Source organism: Filicampus tigris, chromosome 4, assembly GCF_054856515.1.
Source record: "Filicampus tigris isolate MCC_2025a chromosome 4, RoL_Ftig_1.0, whole genome shotgun sequence".
In the NCBI taxonomy this organism is placed as follows: Eukaryota; Metazoa; Chordata; class Actinopteri; order Syngnathiformes; family Syngnathidae; genus Filicampus; species Filicampus tigris.
Genome location: NC_141220.1, coordinates 21,814,621 through 21,833,367, shown reverse-complemented (window position 1 = coordinate 21,833,367; position 18,747 = coordinate 21,814,621). Strand labels below are relative to the sequence as shown.

General features: G+C 39.7%; 1 protein-coding gene across 5 annotated transcripts in view; it reads right to left on the bottom strand.

Annotated features, from left to right (window-relative positions):
* Positions 1 to 18,747, bottom strand: part of shank3a (SH3 and multiple ankyrin repeat domains 3a) — a 201,565-nt gene that overhangs the window by 110,303 nt on the left and 72,515 nt on the right. For all 5 annotated transcript variants that reach the window (XM_086027945.1, XM_086027946.1, XM_086027944.1 and 2 more), the window contains one exon: positions 2,222 to 2,425. In XM_086027945.1, the coding sequence (XP_085884071.1) occupies positions 2,222 to 2,425 (204 nt within the window). The remainder of the gene's footprint in view (positions 1 to 2,221; positions 2,426 to 18,747) is intronic.

Genomic DNA, 18,747 nt, shown 5'->3' with positions numbered 1-18,747 from the left:
ACGAACAGAAAAATGTGAAGTGCAGGTGAACAAGTATATATTACAGTATTGGATGTCTTTTTAATGTCACTTCACCCACTTTTCTACTCTAGTGTTCTATCCATCATCATCTATCAATCATACATATATATATATATATATATATATATATATATATATATATATATATATATACACATACATACATATGCACACAGTGTACTGTGTGTGTATATATATATATATATATATATATATATATATATATATATATATATATATATATATATATATATATATATATATATATATAACATAAACTATAAAACTGTAAAATTAAAACAAAAACAATCTCAATAATATAGGTTGTTAGGGGACAGAGAGGTTTTAGCCTTAACGAGTCCCAAATTTACAATGCAAGCCCAGACCACTATCAGTAATTATGATAGTGAATAATAACACGTCGGCGCCATATCCCAAAAGATGAGGGCGTGACATTCATCTTGATTTCACCCCTGGTCGTAAAAAAGTGCAGGGAGCAAGACAGCCGCTCAGAAAAGTGTGTGATGTTTTTATACCGCAGTCGTAACACGTCTTTTTTATTCACTACGTTTCCCATCGTGATGAACGAGCGCTGGGATTCTGTCCGAGACGTCACAGTTGCTCGCTTCTGCATGCCATCGTTGCTATTTGGACAAATATGCATCCCATATACAAATGCTGGGCATGTATCACTCTTCAATTGTCGGCTATGCACACACCTATGTTCACATGCAATTTTTTTGTGAAAAAAAGAAGCAGGGTGAATTAATTCCAATTTTTTTCCCACCATTAATGTGACAGATAATCTGTACAATTGAATTCAAAAATAAAATATTTTCAAGACGGGAAGTAAAAATGAAACATGGACATAATGTGGTTGCAGCAGTTTGCACACCTTCTGAGACGTAGCTATGTTCAGAATTCCCAATCCCATTCAAATTCATGTTAAATGCAAGTCAGCAACTCAGCACACACCTGCCACACACAAAAAGTGTCTCAGATAAACCCCACATGAAGTTCTGTTGTTCTCGTAGGCTTTACTAAGTTTACTAAGTTGTAAATTTTACATGATCACATCAATGGTGGAAAAAAGTTTTAAACTGATAACTTGGTGTCATTTTTTTTGTAGCTCAAAAAAATCTGGCATTTAAAAAGGGTGTTTAGACTACTTTTTTATATCTGCTGTATCTGTACAGTACTTTACTTAAGTATTTGTTTCTGATGACTTTTTACTTTTACCCCCTACATTTGGAAAGAGATAGCATTTCGCTCTACTCCTTACGTTGTCAAAATAAGATTGTTACTTTTTTCAACCTCCACAGCGTAAAAAGCAGTAAATAGAGAGAGGTAAAAGGTCAACTGTGTATGAGATCTTGATTGGTTGTTGATCGAAAGCTCGGGGTCTTAAAATGCATTTAACATTTGTACTCTAGTAAATTTCTGTCCGTTTGTATTTTTACTTAAAGGGGAAGTCCACCCAAACACATTTTTTTCAAGAATATGTTCTATGCAGGCCCACTAGTTGAAACAAGGCAATATGAATAATATGAAATATGAGTTAAGCAGCAAAATCCACCCATTTTTAGCCATCTCAGGGGGCTGCCATTTCATCACTTTCTGTTGACTGAAAGTGATATCACAGTTGCTCAGCGCTCAAGTAACAACCAATTCACCTGTTTTCTAAAGCTGAGCCATAATTGGTTGTTACCTGAGCCCTGAACCACTGTGATGCCATTTTCAGTCGACAGCAAGTGGCTAAATGACCGCCTCCTTAGCTGTACAAAAATTGGTGGATTTTATTGCTTAGCTCATATATATAAGCAATATTAATCAGAATACTGTGTTTAGACTACTAGGGCTGCGTAGGACATATTCTTGTAAAGAATATGTTTGGGTTGACTCGCCCTCTTTAAGTTTTATGACTTCCAAAAATGTAATGCTGCATCATCATTAACAATGATGACAAAAAGTCATGATTTTCTTCTTTTTTTTGGTCTCTCATTTTTCTTTCTATTTAATTGCTTTTTCTTTTTCATTAAGTCAATAGTCTAGTGTTGATTGTCCCATATCTCAGCTCTCCATCTCTGCTAACACTCCAGCGTTATTCTCATCACATACATTTCCAAGACGTCACTTTTCTTTTGTCCATTCTCTCAGCCTGCTTGTAAAGTGTCATCCATATATACGATCCATAGCCTACCTCCAGGTAAGGTACGGGGGCGATGGATGGGAAAGGGTATTCCCTCAGCTGTCTCTCCTCATCCAGAAACTTGCCAGCCTTGCCATTGTACGCTGGCTGGAACAGGCCATAGTTGAGCACATCCTTCAGGCTCTGATTGAGTGTGCACAGGATCCGCTGCTTGGAGCGCCAGATGGGAGCGTCCACGTTGAATTTCATGCATTTCTGCAGGAACCACAGGACAGGGTCAGTCACACTTGTCTGTTTTTACCCCAGATAACACATGATGACCTTTAAAGGAAACAGACTGACACGTGCAGGTGGAATATTCTTCACTTAACAAAAGAGGCCTTCAAAAGGCAGGAATGACCCAAAAATGTCAAACCAAAGTGGCAGACTTTCTGTATGTTTTACGGCATGGGTACTTGAGATTTTTGGGTCGGTCTTCTCATGACAGACCACCAACTTTCAAGTGAAACTTGCATCGAGGGCTGAATTTTTAAAGACTTCTCTGGCACTCAATTAGACTTTCAGATTTTATGGCAAGTCATCAAACATTTGACCTGCTCCTCCCACATGCAATGTCAAAAACTAAAATGTTCATAACACAGTGTCGTCAATCTATCCAGTGAACATGGTTCAAATTTATTAGCAATCAGATGAAATCTCTTGGAGCAGTTTGTCTTTGAAGGACCTTTGGAAATTGTATAAAAGACACTAATGGGCATTTTCAGACTAAAATGCCAGACTTGTATGTTTTCCGACATGGGACCATGAGACTTTTTTGTGGGCCTATCATAATAGCTTACCAGCTACCATGTTGCTAAGTGAAACCGCCTTTGGGGCTGAATTTTGAAAGACTTATGGAGGCACTGAATTAGATGTCTGTTTTTATGACAAGTCATCAAACTTTCACAGCCTTGCTCCACCCACATGCAATAAAAAAATAAATAAAGACGGTCATAAGTTACTGTCATCCGTAAGTCTAGTGTACATGGTTCCAATTTAGCAGCAATCAGACAAAATCTTTAGGAGGAGAATTTGTCATTGAAGGAGCCCCAGAAAGACAGAAAGGAGCCTAAAAATGGCTTTTTCAAAGCAAAATGGTAGACTTCATGTTTGTTTGACAGCCCTGGTCCTTGACACCTTTTAGTGTGTCTATGATAGACAAGCCTAACAGCTTTCATGTTTCTAAATTAAACTGGCTTAGAGGGTTGAGTTTTTCAAGACACTAAGGGCACTAAGAGTTTCAGGTTTTATGGCAAGTCATCAAACCTTTGCTGCACTGCCCCACCCACACGTAATGACAATAATAAAAATGGTCATAATTTAGTTTCATCCATCTGCTTAGCGTAAGTGGTTCAAATTTAATAGGAATCAGACAATCCCTCCAAGTTTGTCTTTATTCTATATTCCTTTATTATATATTAAAGATCCTAAAAGAGAAAACCAGAATGGCAGTCTTCCCGTTTGTTTTACAGCATGGGTTGTTGAGACTTTTTTTTGTGGGTCTTCTCATGATTGACTCCAAGGGCTGAATTTTCAAAACACTCCAAGGGGCGCACCCGAGCCAGTTTGCAAATCACAGTACGGTATTTTCCCCAAGCTCACATTGCAAAGTAAGATGCAAGATGCCCATTTTTGAATTTGTGTATGTAAGGTGTTCGATTAAACTGTGAAGAAAGTTTCTTCTCCACTTGGATGGCCTTGCCCAATGTGGCAATGTTTGACAAGCAGTGCTGACTCACTCCCTTGCTTTCCTCCTCCTGTCACGGCGTTGTTTACATCCTCAGCCTACCGCGCACCGTGCCCCGCGTATTAATCAGTGTCCCGACGTGTCAGACTAGTTCACACGCCGGCGGAGAGTCACCCGGCTGTGACGTTGCCCCCGTCTTCAGTCCTCCTCCCTGCTCTTCTACACTTTCTTTCTTCTCGTTTTTTTTTTGTTTGTTTTTTACATCAAAGACCTGCTTGTCTCCTCATTTAGAGGCATCATTGAAATATGATTAGAAGGGACAGGATTTGATAACCTATAGGTCAAGGAATGGCGGATACTTCAGGGAAAAAGTAGCTACTGATCCTCTAATTCAGGGATTCCCAATCACTGTGAGGTGAGATATCATCAGGTGTGCCATGAGAAATTATGCGGTGTCCGGATTATATCATTTATTTACTACAAATAACAATAATCCGTGTTCATCTATCTATGGCAGAGATAGTGACAGGCATAACAATTACATGGGCTTCCAAAAGATGGCAGAAGGTCAAATTAACACACAACAGAATAATAGATTTGCTTGATTCACAAGTAAGTACATTTATTAGTAGACAAGTTCATCATTTTCTCAGGACAGTCAACCACAGCATATTTGCAGATTCAACTATTCATGAACTTTTGGAATGAAACTATCCTGACCAATTGGCTGCTGTATGCTTAGGCCTATGCCTAAGCAAACAAATAAATTCATCCATCCATCCATTATCGATACCGCTTATCCTCACAAGGGTCGCGTGCGTGCTGGAGCCAATCCCAGCTGTCTTCAGGCAGTAGGTGGGGGACACCCTGAATTGGTTGCCAGCCAATCGCAGGGCACACAAAGACAAACAAACATCCACACTCACAATCACACCGAGTGGCAATTTAGAGTCAGCCTACCATGCATGTTTTTGGAATGTGGGAGGAAACCGGAGTACCCGGAGAAAACCCACGCAGGCACAGGGAGAACATCCAAACTCCACACAGGAAGGCCGCGGCCGGAATCGAACCCACGAACTCTGAACTGTGAGGCAGACGTGCTAACCAGTCGACCACCGGGCTGCCCTCAAATAAATTCATTAAAATAAAATTTTATTTTCAGATGAGTTTATTTCACCCAAGCAGTTTACAATATTTCATCTGTGTGGTGATATACTGTTGGTCTTCTATTAACTCATTCACTGCCATTGACAAATTTACTGTTTTTTTCACAGTCCAGCCATTCAATCCGAGGAATTTATTCAATTTGTTTTCAATTTTTTTTTCAAGCATTAGGGTAAAAGAGGGTATGAAAATGTCTGCCAGTGAATGAGTTAAATATAATTTCACAACATAGTGCAATGTATATAATGTTATGTATCACTTTTCCGGTGACCATCAGTTGTTCATTACTTTTGCAGATGCATGGTGTCATAGATTATCAGCACTGTAGAAACCGTAAATGTATACCTTTTTTATGTTTATAAAGAATCAGCACCAGATTACCTCTAAGGGGCATAACGGGAGTGACTACTGCTGCCCTAAACTCAAAACAATGAAGAAAAAAACTATTGTGTTTGGGTTGCACTGTCAAATATTCCCCAAGTGAAGGATTTTTTCAATTTCCTTCCAAAAAATCTCATTTAATCCAGTGAAACCTGTGGTAAAGGAGGCTAAATCGAGTGGATGTCGTACATAGTTGGACAGAGAAGCTTGAAAGTCTGCCTAGAGGCGGAGTCACCACTTCTAAAGGGACTGATTGGTTTGTGGAAGGCATTTTCCCTCAAGTCTGTATAAAATTTTGAGTGGGTTGCCTTTAAGTAATTTAGCAAAACATCAATAGGTCGCAGCGAAGGGGCTGCTCTGCTACACATGAAACCCTGACTCAGAATCAGATCATCTGCAAATCATTTAGAACCAGGCTCTCCACAGGATAGAATATGTTTGATACCGGATAGATCATTGCTTGCTTTACCATTAGATTAGCTATAATGTTAATGACCATGTCATACTGATTGAGCAACGACCAGTGATTGCTATTTGATGATTCTAATCACTATTTGCATTCCAATTACCACTGATTCTCAGTTCCCCAATCCAAACAGCCATAAATTAGTATGATTTTATTCCCTCTTAGCTAGCCTGCTCGCTGACGTCAACACTACAGCACACTATCCGTTTCAGCGTCAAAAGAGCACATCTGTGCTATTAATCCAAGCAACAGAAAAGTCAGTTAATTAGCCAGTTCCTCAAACATTGTGGTAACTCTAACAACTCCACCAAATCTATTATGGAAACAGCTCACGATGCACTTGGGACTTTGATGACGCTAAAACTTCCACTATATTTATAATTTTCACAGTACAGTGCAACCACGCTCTCTCCTTTATTGTCTTTATTCCTTTCTTAGTGGCAAGCTCGGCTCCATCCTTGACAATTGGCCAAGCTTTCCTGGTTTAATAGAAAACAAAATACAGTACAGGGTGTTTCATGATTGTGTATCACTTTAATTTACCCTATAACTCAATGACTGTTGAAGATATGAAAACTCAAACTTATATTTCCTGAAAGGTATTGATCCTAAGTTTTTGTAGCAAAAATCTGAACACAGAAATCCAAGAAATCAATGTTTTATGACATTTTTCACAAATGTTCAATATGTGAGTCCTTGTTTACACAACATACAAATGGTGATAAGATCTGAGGCTCCCGACTGGCTCTTCTGATTGACTTTTGGGGGCTGTTCTGGAAGGATGTTTCAAACTAGTTCAATCATTTCAGTTGAAGGTTGTGGGCATCCAATTCTTTTTCGGGGGAACAAACACCCATCTTCCTTAACTCAATCACTGCCATTGACATATTTATTTGTCTTTCCACAGTCCAGCCATTCAATCCAGCCATTCAATCCGAGGAATTTATTGATATTTTTTTCAATTTTTTTCAGACTTTAGAGTAAAAGAGCGTCTAAAAATCTCTGGCAGCGGAATTAAGTGTCGCTTTGTCATTGGAGTGTCAAATGTCATTTCGGTTCGGTACGTCTGTCTTGTGGCTGTCAGTGTGATATCATGATGAAAAGACCTATAGGTGATGACCTAATCTCACCGGACAATTGAACGCCACTACAAAATGGTGCACTCACTTTACAATAGTTGATACAGAGTTATTCTGAACACAGCATTACTATCTGCACACTTTCTGTGCTTCCATAAAGCAACAAACTGTGGCCTTGAGGGCAGAGCATTAGACGCATACTAATAAACAGAACGAGAATGCTCCAGGTTATCATTCTCCAGGCTGTACAGTAGGTTTAATGGGTTACTTAAGTGGGACATACGCATCTCATGTCCGCATTCAATTGCTAAGTGCTAAGGGTTGTACCTAATCCAAACAAATCCACAATGACATGTAATTAAGTCACAGCGTATTTTGAATTCACAACACACACCTGCTAATTAGGACACATTGTTGTGTGCTTACGTAATCAAGGATGATATACGGAGGAGGAGGATGCTGCTGCAGTATCTGCAAAGCCACAGAAGGTATGGAAGGCACGGAAGGAGGGGCCACAACGGGCAGAAGACAACACATTGTCATAGGAAGTAAAGAAAGAAGATACGAGTGTTGAGATGATGGTGGGTAATGACTGTAACGCACTGCCATGACTCCATTTTGGCCGTATGACATATGCGTTAATTAACTCTTGGGAGTGTGTGACTGGAAAAGGACAGAAAGAAGAGGGGACATTCCAGGTCACTCCTTTTGCTGTTGTGATTTTTACCTACGGTTATGAAATGGCTAGTGGGCACGCTGACTGCATTTCCTTTTGGGCTGCAGTCCAAAGGGAAGACAAAGTGACTGCTTGCTTGCTGCAAAGCACAGCATAGTAGATTAGCGGAAAGGTTAAGCGCTACAAGGTGATTGAAAAGCAACTCCTTATTTTAAAATATTCATAATTACCAATGTTGTTGTTCTGTTGGAGAATCAGTGGCATATGAATAGAAAAAGCCATATAAAAAAGCCGCCACTGACGTTCAACTCGAGCCACGGGGTAGGTCAGCGTTGCTCGCGGTGCATTTCAAAATTGTATACAACATCTGTAAAATGATTAAAATGATTATTTTGCCACCAATTTATAAAACAACTACTTACTCAATGCGTGTTCGTTTTATCTTTCAAGAAGGTATCCAATGTAAATGAAGACTCACACAAGTCGATTGAATTTTCTTGTCAGTTTTCTTTTCCATCTCTGAAGTTCAGGAATCATACAATAATCAGATCTGGGCAGCTTTTCTATCCTCACGAATGCTCTCACCCAAGACAGGCGAGGTCAAAAAAGGGGCACAGTCTAACATACAGCCCTCACATTTATATTGTCTTCAAAATCTAAACATAATGTGGGCTGGTCTCCTCTCTGGCTGGCCCTGCCGATGCGGCTGATCTTCTCCAGCTGGTTCCATGCTCAGATCAGGGCACGTTGACTCTTAACTTTTAACTGGTTATGCGATGTGTAATTCCCATTTTGTTTTTGTTGTTTTACTTGACATGTTTCTGTCTTATTTTCTCCATTTTTTGGACAGAAACCAGTGTTCTTAGTTCAACCGACCAGAAACCAGTGTTCTTAGTTCAACCAACCTATGTTCAACTGCGTATTTTCTAATGAACGGGGAAAAAAGTAGAAGAAACGTCTACTCTTCCTCTTTTCAAGAGCCGTCCTGATGTTCTCCTCCTTTGATCACAACTCGCCAAGCATGAACTTTGCGGGCATAATGTCATGGGGACACATCTGGCTACAGACAAATTAACACAGCACAGCGTGCCTTCAATTTGTGATCATCACCATCATCTGCACAATCATCTTGCAGAAGAACGATAATGCAGCCAGTCCCCTTCTGGCACTCATACACTGCAGTTGAGCTGAACAGTTCACTGAGAAATGGCATCGCTTTAATGAACACGAACAAACACGCTTGACTTAAATTAAAAGGTGCACAGTTGCACTCCCACTCTGGTCGAATTCACCAAAGGGTTAACATCTGAGCCGTGACGACCCACCCCTGAGACAAGTGGTGGAAACTGCATTGATTCAATTAACTTGGATTAATGGCCTAGCACAGAGAATCAGACACCTTGAAAAATACCACTTGAACATATACTTTACAACAAAAATGCTGAGGATGGACTTTCACCCTCCTCAGCCATCACGGACAGCCGTATAGGGTGAAGGATGAATCAGGCGAGTTTGACACTTAACGGCAAAGTTTGATTTCTTTTTAAAGTGGCATTTTGTTAGGCGAGTGAATATTTGAAGTTGTGCATGATTGAGTATGATTACAATGAAATACTCCATAAAAGTAATGCCAGATAGTAGTAAGGCAAAATACTGTTCTATTTGTACCTTTAAAAAAACAAAACTGTAGCTGTAGACTTATCCAGGTAAAAAAAAAAAAAAGACATTTGTCTGAACACTGATGTGGGTAAATTCAAAGGGCCCTATTTTATTGCCCTGCACGAATTTAGCGTAAAACACAGTCTAACTGTACATGGCTAGAATTGTTTTTTTGGGGGTTCACTGGAGTCCGAAGAGCAGAAGAACGAAGAGCAAGTTTTTTTTTTAAGGAACTGCAAGCATACATCCATGTGTGGATGATTTAAAGTTGGCCACGGTAATCACAGATCACCGCTGTAAATTCCACACTTGGAGACCGCCGTTTACCCCGATCCTTCATGTCATTTATGAATGAAATACCATGACATAAACCACACAGGTCCACAGAGGTCAGAGTCTATCGGCCTGCACCACGATCAAATCCATCAAAATTGTGATGCGCCACCTACTTGCTGATAAAATGTGAGAAACACAGGTCTATAATATTGGTGGACCGGCCAGAAGACCTGTTGTGTCAGCACTCAAATTGGCGCTAAAGCTACTGTGCCGAGTTATCCTCGTCCCACAACTCAAGGGCTAAGGTCACGGTTGTCACGGTCGCATGGGTATGTTTATGCGATAAATATCGTGACAGACAAGTGTGTCGTAATGCTAAACGCGTGTCGACTGGCCGTGTACTTTGTAAGCGAGTGTTGCAAATAATTAGGCAGCAGCTTAGTTCCAGGTCCAGACGGTTTACCACAAGTAGATCTGACATGGCCAACTTGCTGTGACTGCCCGTTAGCAATCTGCTCAAACCTTATTACTCAAGTAAGACCATTACAAATAAAGCTTACAGTGCATTTTAGGATCACCCTGAAATTTCACCCCAAAGCCCAATATTCCTGTAACTTTTTGTGAGCAGGGTATTACGCCTTTTTATATGTCATAATATGTGATTGATCAAAGCTTCCAAGTACACTGTGTGTATACGAGTGACTGAATTTAATTGAGATGGAGAAGCAGCAAGCGCCATTGAAACGTCAAACACATTTTATTTCACAGTTTATTTCTGCACGAGGCGACCCACTAAATATGTTGTACAAAGAACGAACGGGCCATGCCGGAACATTAGTATAATGTTTTCTACCTTTCAGTCCTATAAACCAAATCATCAATAAGCGAGGTTGGAAAAAAAAAATACACTTTATAAAATACTGCTGGTGCTAAAAGCCAATCTTCTCAATACAGAAGCAAAAGTATGCGAGTGCAACACTTGACAATTGTAGTGCATCAAATTGGCTTTTGCCATTGGTGGCAAGGTAGAGAGAGGTGTAATACAGTATTGGCTATAAAGCTCACGGAGAGAGCTTAGCACCAAACATGCAATTTCATATTACACTTCTCATGAGATGACTCCATCTCTCAGTGGAGACCACATCATCATCCAGGAAAGGAAATCATATATTACCATCTAGTGTCCTCTCCTTTTTCTAGTTGTGGATATTATATTACAACGGAGAGTGATGCTCACCGTGCACACGTAAGGTGTACCCTTACCAGACATACAAAAGCATGGTGCGTTTGGACCAATATTAAGGTTTCCATCAACTCCAAAGTCTCTCTGGGGAAATAGTTATGTAACAGGAGATGGAGAAAAACAAGAAACAGAAGAGGGAGGTATGAAAAGGTTGTGCGTGTAAAGCAGTCTGCAAATGGATCGATCAAATAATCACAAGTGTGTGGTCAAAGCGGGGGGGGGACACATAACGAGGAAAAAAATGGCAAGTGTGTTCTTACGGCTCCTATAGGGCCTGATTTACAAAGATCGCAAACTGTGGACGATAAATTACTTGTTCACTCTAGCGTGCTAATGATGGGTGTGTTGCAAATGATAAGATTGCTATCTTTTACTAAGATCCCAAATAGTGAGTGCCAAATTACATATTTACTACCAAACTGCATGTTATTGGCAACAGGTATAAAACGAGGGTTTAAAAGAGGGTTTTGCGATACCTCTGATGGTTCTGACCATAGAACATTTGGGAGAGCACCACAAGCGCCAAATGCAGTCTGTGTTGATGGAACTGGAAGTGTCAGTAGAAGAGGCAGACAAACATATTATCGAATTACAGAAAAAAATCAACCAGTCCAATAATTGGATGTACGTGCCCATCCTTTATAACATTGGGTCTCATTCACTAATAAACGTGTAGGAAAGTTCGCACAAGTTGCACATATACACAAAATCACCGAATGAAAGTGTTGGAAATGGCGATATTTGACGATGTAATTTTAAAGGATGATTTGGGGGTCTGCTGAAAAGTGATGACTGCGGAGGTACGAATTCCACCCAACACCAGCGATATACTCCACACACCCAAAAAATGTATTATATAGTCACGAAACTCATAGCTCAGCTCAAATCATTGTTGAGCACACACTCAAGGATTTGCAATCTTAACTATTGAACAGGTATAACATTTATGAATGTCAGCACGGATGGTTTTCTGAGCAGATTGAGGAAGAAAAAAAAAATAATTCAAACACTACCGACACTACAAGATAATCGCTCAGGATAATCTTTTAGAGACATCCGATAATTGGGTCTTTGCTGACTTTAATCAGAAGGCAGAAAAAAATCCTCAATCAGACCTGATTATCTTTAATTATGAACCCCACATAACATTCTCTGAACCTTAATTATCAACAAAGTATTTGCCATAAACGGATCAAGTTTGTAGCATTTTTAAGTTGGCTTGAGGCAAAAATCACATTTCAAAAACGTGACTTCTCTTTCTGCTTCACCACTCTTTGGGAGGGCCCAAGAACAGATGCTCAGGGAGAGGAGGGATGCGGGACGAGTGAGATAAGGACACTTGGAAAGGGATGTTACGCTACAGTCAACCCTTCCCTGGCAGGGGAGGAACATGCGAGGCTTTTACAGTGAGAATGAAGCTCAAAAGTAACACGTAGACGTGCTAGAAAAACATGTAAAGTACGGGGTACACACACACACACACACACACAAGACTTAAAATGTGAGCGACCACACGTGACAGCAACAATATGACAACACAGCACGCCATACAGTTAACCATCTGCTTATCGACAATGAACAGTTTCATCTCCCAAACCAGAAGCTGGGCGTAGTAGCTGGTATTGATTTGCATGTGATAAGACTATGATAGAGCCTAATATATATATATATATTCATTTATAAATATTCATCACTATCAACTTAGTTACAAACACAGTTATGGTGTTTTTTGCTGATAATTTGAATTGAACAATTTAAATTGTACCATTGTTTTTTTCTGCAATGCTTAGAAACATTTGTTTCAATAGAAATATTACACTAATTAACACATCTTTTTCACACTTTTCAAGCAACCTTCATACCTCACATCACAAGATAATCTTAGAGTATGTGTCTCCAATCCTGTTCCTCGAGGGCCGGTGTCATGCCTGTTTTCCATCTCTCCTTGCTGCAGTCCACACCTGATTCAAATGAGCAGGGTCATTATCCAGTTTCTGCAGACCTTGCTGATTATATGGTCATTTGATTCAGGTGTGTGGCAGCAGGGAGAAACGGAAAACAGGTAGGACACCGGCCCTCGAGGAACAGGATTGAAGACCCATGTCTTACAGGATCCTTATTAGAGACATCAGATAAATTGGGCCTTTGCTAATTGGTTAGAATGACGGAATCTGATTCACATAAAACAGATTATTTTTATGAATGCAGAGAAGGGGAATTAAGATTGGAGTGACTAAAATGAACGTCATTTGGAATTTGGTTTGAGTTTTATCCCAAATATTTTGTGCGACACCATAAAAAACGGTTTCGATTATGAACTCTAAGACCTCTTCCACTGCACAGATCTTCACCTTCAATTATGATTTGCCCGCTGCAGCTCAAAATCTCAATAACGTTGCCAATAATAGTAATTAAAATAAAATCATGAATGTTGAGATCCCAGTAGGACAACCTATAGTCAGAAGCCTGCTGAAGTGTAGTGATGCAGTCACACAAGAAGCACCATCTGCTGAAAGTGAAATCAAAGACGCAAAACACACAGCGACGATGCCCACTGGATGACATGTTTCCAGGCAGAATGTCCCCAAAAAGTTAAATGCATGAATAACCACTGGAGTCTCCAAACAGGACACACAAGGCTGTATAGCAGGGATCTTCAAGTCAAAATTCAGAGGTGGCCAGTTGCAAAGGTTTTCTGGGGTCAAAGGTCGGAACCTTGTTTTGATATGTGTGGCCAACCTGCCAAACAAAATCAAAATGGCACATTTCCTTTTGATTTTCACAACGGTTACCTGTATTTGTTGTTTGGCAAACAGGATGTTTGGTTTCCATGAAAAAAAAAATAGTATCTCTCTGGCTGTACCAGGACAACAATGCATGAACCTGAATAAATGTGTTTCCAAAACCACATAAATACAAGGGCTGTGTAAAAATTGGTGGCGACTCGAATAGAGAAGTGACAAAATACAAAAATACCTAGGTTAACTTAGGGCTAGCTAGCAGCTTGTACTATGCAAGCGGATGGTTTTAAAATGGGTCTAAAAGAACACCCTGGGTTCTGCCCTTGGCCAGTGTACAGCGAGGGATCATAAAGTAAGCTATTTTAAACTAAAAAGGAAAACCTTTCCGTAGGTTGATGCGGCTGCTTTAGCGTGTCAGTGGACACTCAGATGTGTTTTCAAAAAAGTGAAGATGAGGCTTGGTAAAGAGCTTTGGACACTGATCTTCTTGAGTCGTGGATGCTTGCTTGAGTTTGTCAAACAGCTCCTCTTTTCGTTAGCCTTGAGACGTTGGTTTTTGATGAAAGATTGTTAAACGTTCACGTACGTGAACCCAAAACACTACCGCACAATCTGGAGTGAACATTCATTCGTTTGTTGGGTTCTAAACGAGTGAGTGATCGGTCATGCTGCTCCGCTGAGGTCTGTTAGCTTATCTTTGCATGTTCTCTTAAAGCTGCTGTCTCACTTTTGTGCTGGCTTCTGGAGGAATAAAAACGTAGCGGCCCATCCATTGAATTTTAAAAACTGTCATTTCTGAGTCAACTTTTGATACCATATTATGTCACCAATCCTGCAAATGTCCCATGTAAATAAATGGTTTGATTGGCTCATTATTGTCACATGATCACGACAAGGGTTAGCGCCGTACTGAATAGATCTGCCTACATAGTCTGTGTCGGCGGCCTATGTGAGACAGAAAACAGCAGTGCGACAACTCACATACTTTATCTCTATTTAACAGCAACTGACCGTGGGTCAGCATGAGACCTCGGCTTGGTCCGGACCCAGACCACGGTCCATCATCTGAGAAGACCCACTTTAGGTGAAGAGCCCTTTAATAATCATTGTAGCAAGTATTGAACTCAGAAATGTTTTCCAATCAATGGGACACCGTGAAAACCAAGCTGCACTGAATGCATCACACGCAACAATAAGTTTTATGAAAACAGCAAAAATGGAGGACAACTTGAGTCCCTTGTAGTGACTTCTAAACATGTGGCTATCTATTTGGAAATGACATTCAGGGCCAATGAAGCAAAATGGAGACTGTTGAGTACCATACTACGATACTAATGCAAGAAAGTGTATTTTCCTATCATTACTCACTGTAAATTCTTAAAGATTGCAATTATTACACAATTATTGCATCATCAAGCACCACTGGAACCCCCAGATACTGGAAATAGATAGAATAGATGTAAAAAAATGACCTTTGGAAATAATCTGCCTGAAGATCTGACTGAATGGGATGCTATTAATTGGTAATACGACCAAAACACAGGTGCTTCTGTTTAGGTTTAAAAACTTAAACCGATTAAAAAACATATCGGTCAGGCCTTAGACATTATTGAATTCAAAAATGTATGTTTGCAGACTACCAAGCAGAGCAGGTTTAACCCTACTAATTAATATGAAGAGTAATGAAAATCAAACTAAAACAAAGCCTCTTTGAAAAAACAAAAAGTAATGAAAACTAACACACTGGCTCTAAAAACTAATTAAATCTAACTGAATTTAAGAAATGAAAGTCAAAATGAAATAAAAATCCAAACAATTATAACCCTGACCCTGAGGAATTGTCTTAACTGGTCATACGATTACATACACCATAAAAGTATTTCAACAAAATGGTCAGGTTCACATAATTTGTCTCAAATGAAACAGCTTTTTCAACAACACTTAATCTATGAGAAATCAAAGTAACAACTTCATTCGAATTCAATAAAGACAAGCTACATTCGGCCCATGTACTCTTGCAGAGCTCGAGGCCACCCCAAGAATGGCCGTTGTGGACGGATGGATATGGTTCCTTTGTGATTCCTCAGTGAGATAAGATTAGGGCTGGGCAAAAAAAAAGTCAACAAAGTCAGATGAGTCGACCGCAAAAATAGGTCGACACAAAATTTTGCCCCAATGTTAAGGCTTCCACATTTCCAGCCAACATAAAACTCCATTGTACTGTAATCAAGCTACTCATGACCGTTTGAAATCCATCCAATCACTCAATTATTCATTGGAATGTAATAAAATGGAAAAAATAAAACGGAATATATAGGCAAAAGAATTGATAGTGACAGCTGTAGATACAATTAACTAAACTCTTAGTTTTATGTATCCTCCATTAAATTCTAAAATGCGTACACTGAATAAGACCATGAACCACAACCCAGTTATGGAGTATGTAATAAGAGTCCCTTGATGTTTCATTAGTATTAAAAATATGACAATGGCCTTGAAGACAGGAGCAGATATTGGAATGTGCACATAACAGTGAGAGCGAGTGCTGTCCTAAAGGAATGCTGAGGAGTTAAGTGCTTCCTGCTTTGATAGCATACTTTAGCCAGCATTTAATGTGATAGAGTGGTCACTGAAGAAGCAGTCTAAGGACTAAGCCATTTTAGACTTGAAGCTTAACCCTGCAGGAGGTTTCCTTGCTTCCTCTTTCGGCTGCTGAAAAGACAAAAGTGTCGCCGGTGTCGTCCTCGCATGTTGCTTATCCTGCTCCGTGAAAAAACAGCAGGAGACACGTAAGCCTACTTCAGGTTGACTTTCCAATTGTAATCTGCCGCTCGGTGCACACCAGTTACTTATGACTGCTCGAAGAAAGACAGGGGATTAGCTTCTATCTTCTGCTGCTCACTTTATTAGTGCTGACAGTAGGGCTTGAGCGACTTCAGATTTTTCAGAAGTGACGTTTAGGTGATGAAAGTCAAGTTGACGCCGAGTAATCGATGACATCATCGATATTTGTTTTTAGTTGTCCAATAGCTGGGCGTTCAAACTAAGCTCTCTCAGTCACTCGCCCCGCCTCTCTCAGTTGGAAAGGCACCACCCCTCTGAATTGTTCATCCAATCACATTCAGACACGCTCTCATTCAACCACATTCAGATACCTTCTTTGCATCGCAGACAGCCGGAACTTATAAAGCACGAACGCCACTTCACGTAACACAACTGTAGTCGCTACTCGCTACAGTAATTTATATTGTATATGATATTGTATCTGCACCTTTAATCTTATCACCAAGATGCAATAGATTTTTAATTGTCACATCCCTTTACAAAGTTTTGTTGTTTTTGCTTACTGACAAACCAACAATCGTTTACATTTAGAAAAACTAAGAAAGCTGTTTATTTTGAATGCCTTTCTGCATATGACAAAACACAATGTGTATATCTGTGCTTGAATATGATACCTTTCCATTTAATTACCCTCACTTCCTAGTTATGTCTCATAATAATTCCCATGAAAGGTTTCCACTTTCATTTCCAAATTCCCCGGAAATTTACTGGAAACTTTACAGAAATGTACCAGAAATGTTCCACGCATTCGCAACCGTACACATAATGAAAAAAAAAAACGCATTCGCAACCGTACACATAATGAAAAAAAAAACATTTCCCCAAAGGCCTGTCTTTTAGTTAAGAATTCAAATATAATGAGCAACTGCCCATATTTAACCTTTGTATATTGTGAAACTATACGTTTAATCTCATGTATCGTTTGGAGGACGCACTACAGTAAGTGAAGGCGCACACAGCTAATAGACCTTGAACTGACATAAAAGACTATCACTTTGCATTATTCCGGAAAAAAGTGATCAAGATCTTCAAGACAAGGTCCTCAGTACTACGTGTAGGTGTGCGCCGGTGTGTGTTTGACCACTGTGTGCGTGTGCGTGTGTGTGTGAAAGAAAAATCGTTTTGGGTTCACAGACGGCGATTCCGCGGCACCTTTGGGGAATTCTCTGCTTTCTTTTCAACTACTACTACTATTCCTTTCATTTCCTTAGCACAAATTTCACAAGTCGCCCACCACGGATGGATAATCAACAATAATAAACGCATTGGACGGTCGAATAAAGACAACAGACAGCAGAGCAAAGAGTGCATGCAGCACAGTGATACCCTGTAAAAAGGGTCCATCTGCATTTTGCACCACCATTAGCAGATAAAGGTCTCCTGAGGAAATGTGAGAGAAGGTGAGTCGAGGACAGATGACAAGGCCCCATTAGAATGTACAAAAAATGTGTGTGTATTTGTGTGTGTGTTGTTACACAGAGAAATATCACTAGGTATTTGTCCAGCAGTTTGCGCTTGTGTGTAATAGCTAAAAAGAAGGGACTGACATAAAAACTCCACATAGGCAGGTTTATGTGTTCACGTGATGCATTTAATTTTATGAGCAATGACTGTTTGATGCTATGTCATGTAAAAAGGTTTTTCTGTGCACTTTAATCAACAACCCTTTGACGATCTAACATTAAATTAAGGTAACGGCTGGAATCATTAAAACAGGCTCAACAGTGTCACTGTGGAATGAATACAACGTATGTCCACTTTATGACAATTTGAACTTTTATGCATAATGACATGACGTGTTTTCATACAAAAAAAAGAACGACGCGCAATGAACTGGTTTGCGAAGTGATGGAAGAATACGGGGTCACATAGCGCAAGAAGGCACACTCAGTTACAGCAGTCTTTACTGTTTGTAAATGTAATTATTAAGTATTTTTTCACACAGCGATATGCAGCGTACCCCCACATATTCAGTTTGACGAATCCGTTATTCGCTAAATAAAAGTATCACTTTGGTGCCATCTTGTGGAATCTTGTTGTTGTAATTTCAGTTGATAAATAGTTTTTTTTTGGTCTGAGTTTGCTTTTCTAGTCGGCACCGTGTGACACCTGCAATGGGACCGGGATGGCCCATGAAATGGAAAAATACACATTAAATGACACCAAAAATAATTGCATTCGGTAGATCAAAAAAAAAAAAAAAGAAGAAAAAAAATTTTTTGGAACCCCCCAAAATCTTGCATAAACGCTGATAGAGAGCCAATAAGTGATTTCCATGTTTGTATATTTAAAAATGTTTAAAAAAAGTTCAGTAAATAGGTG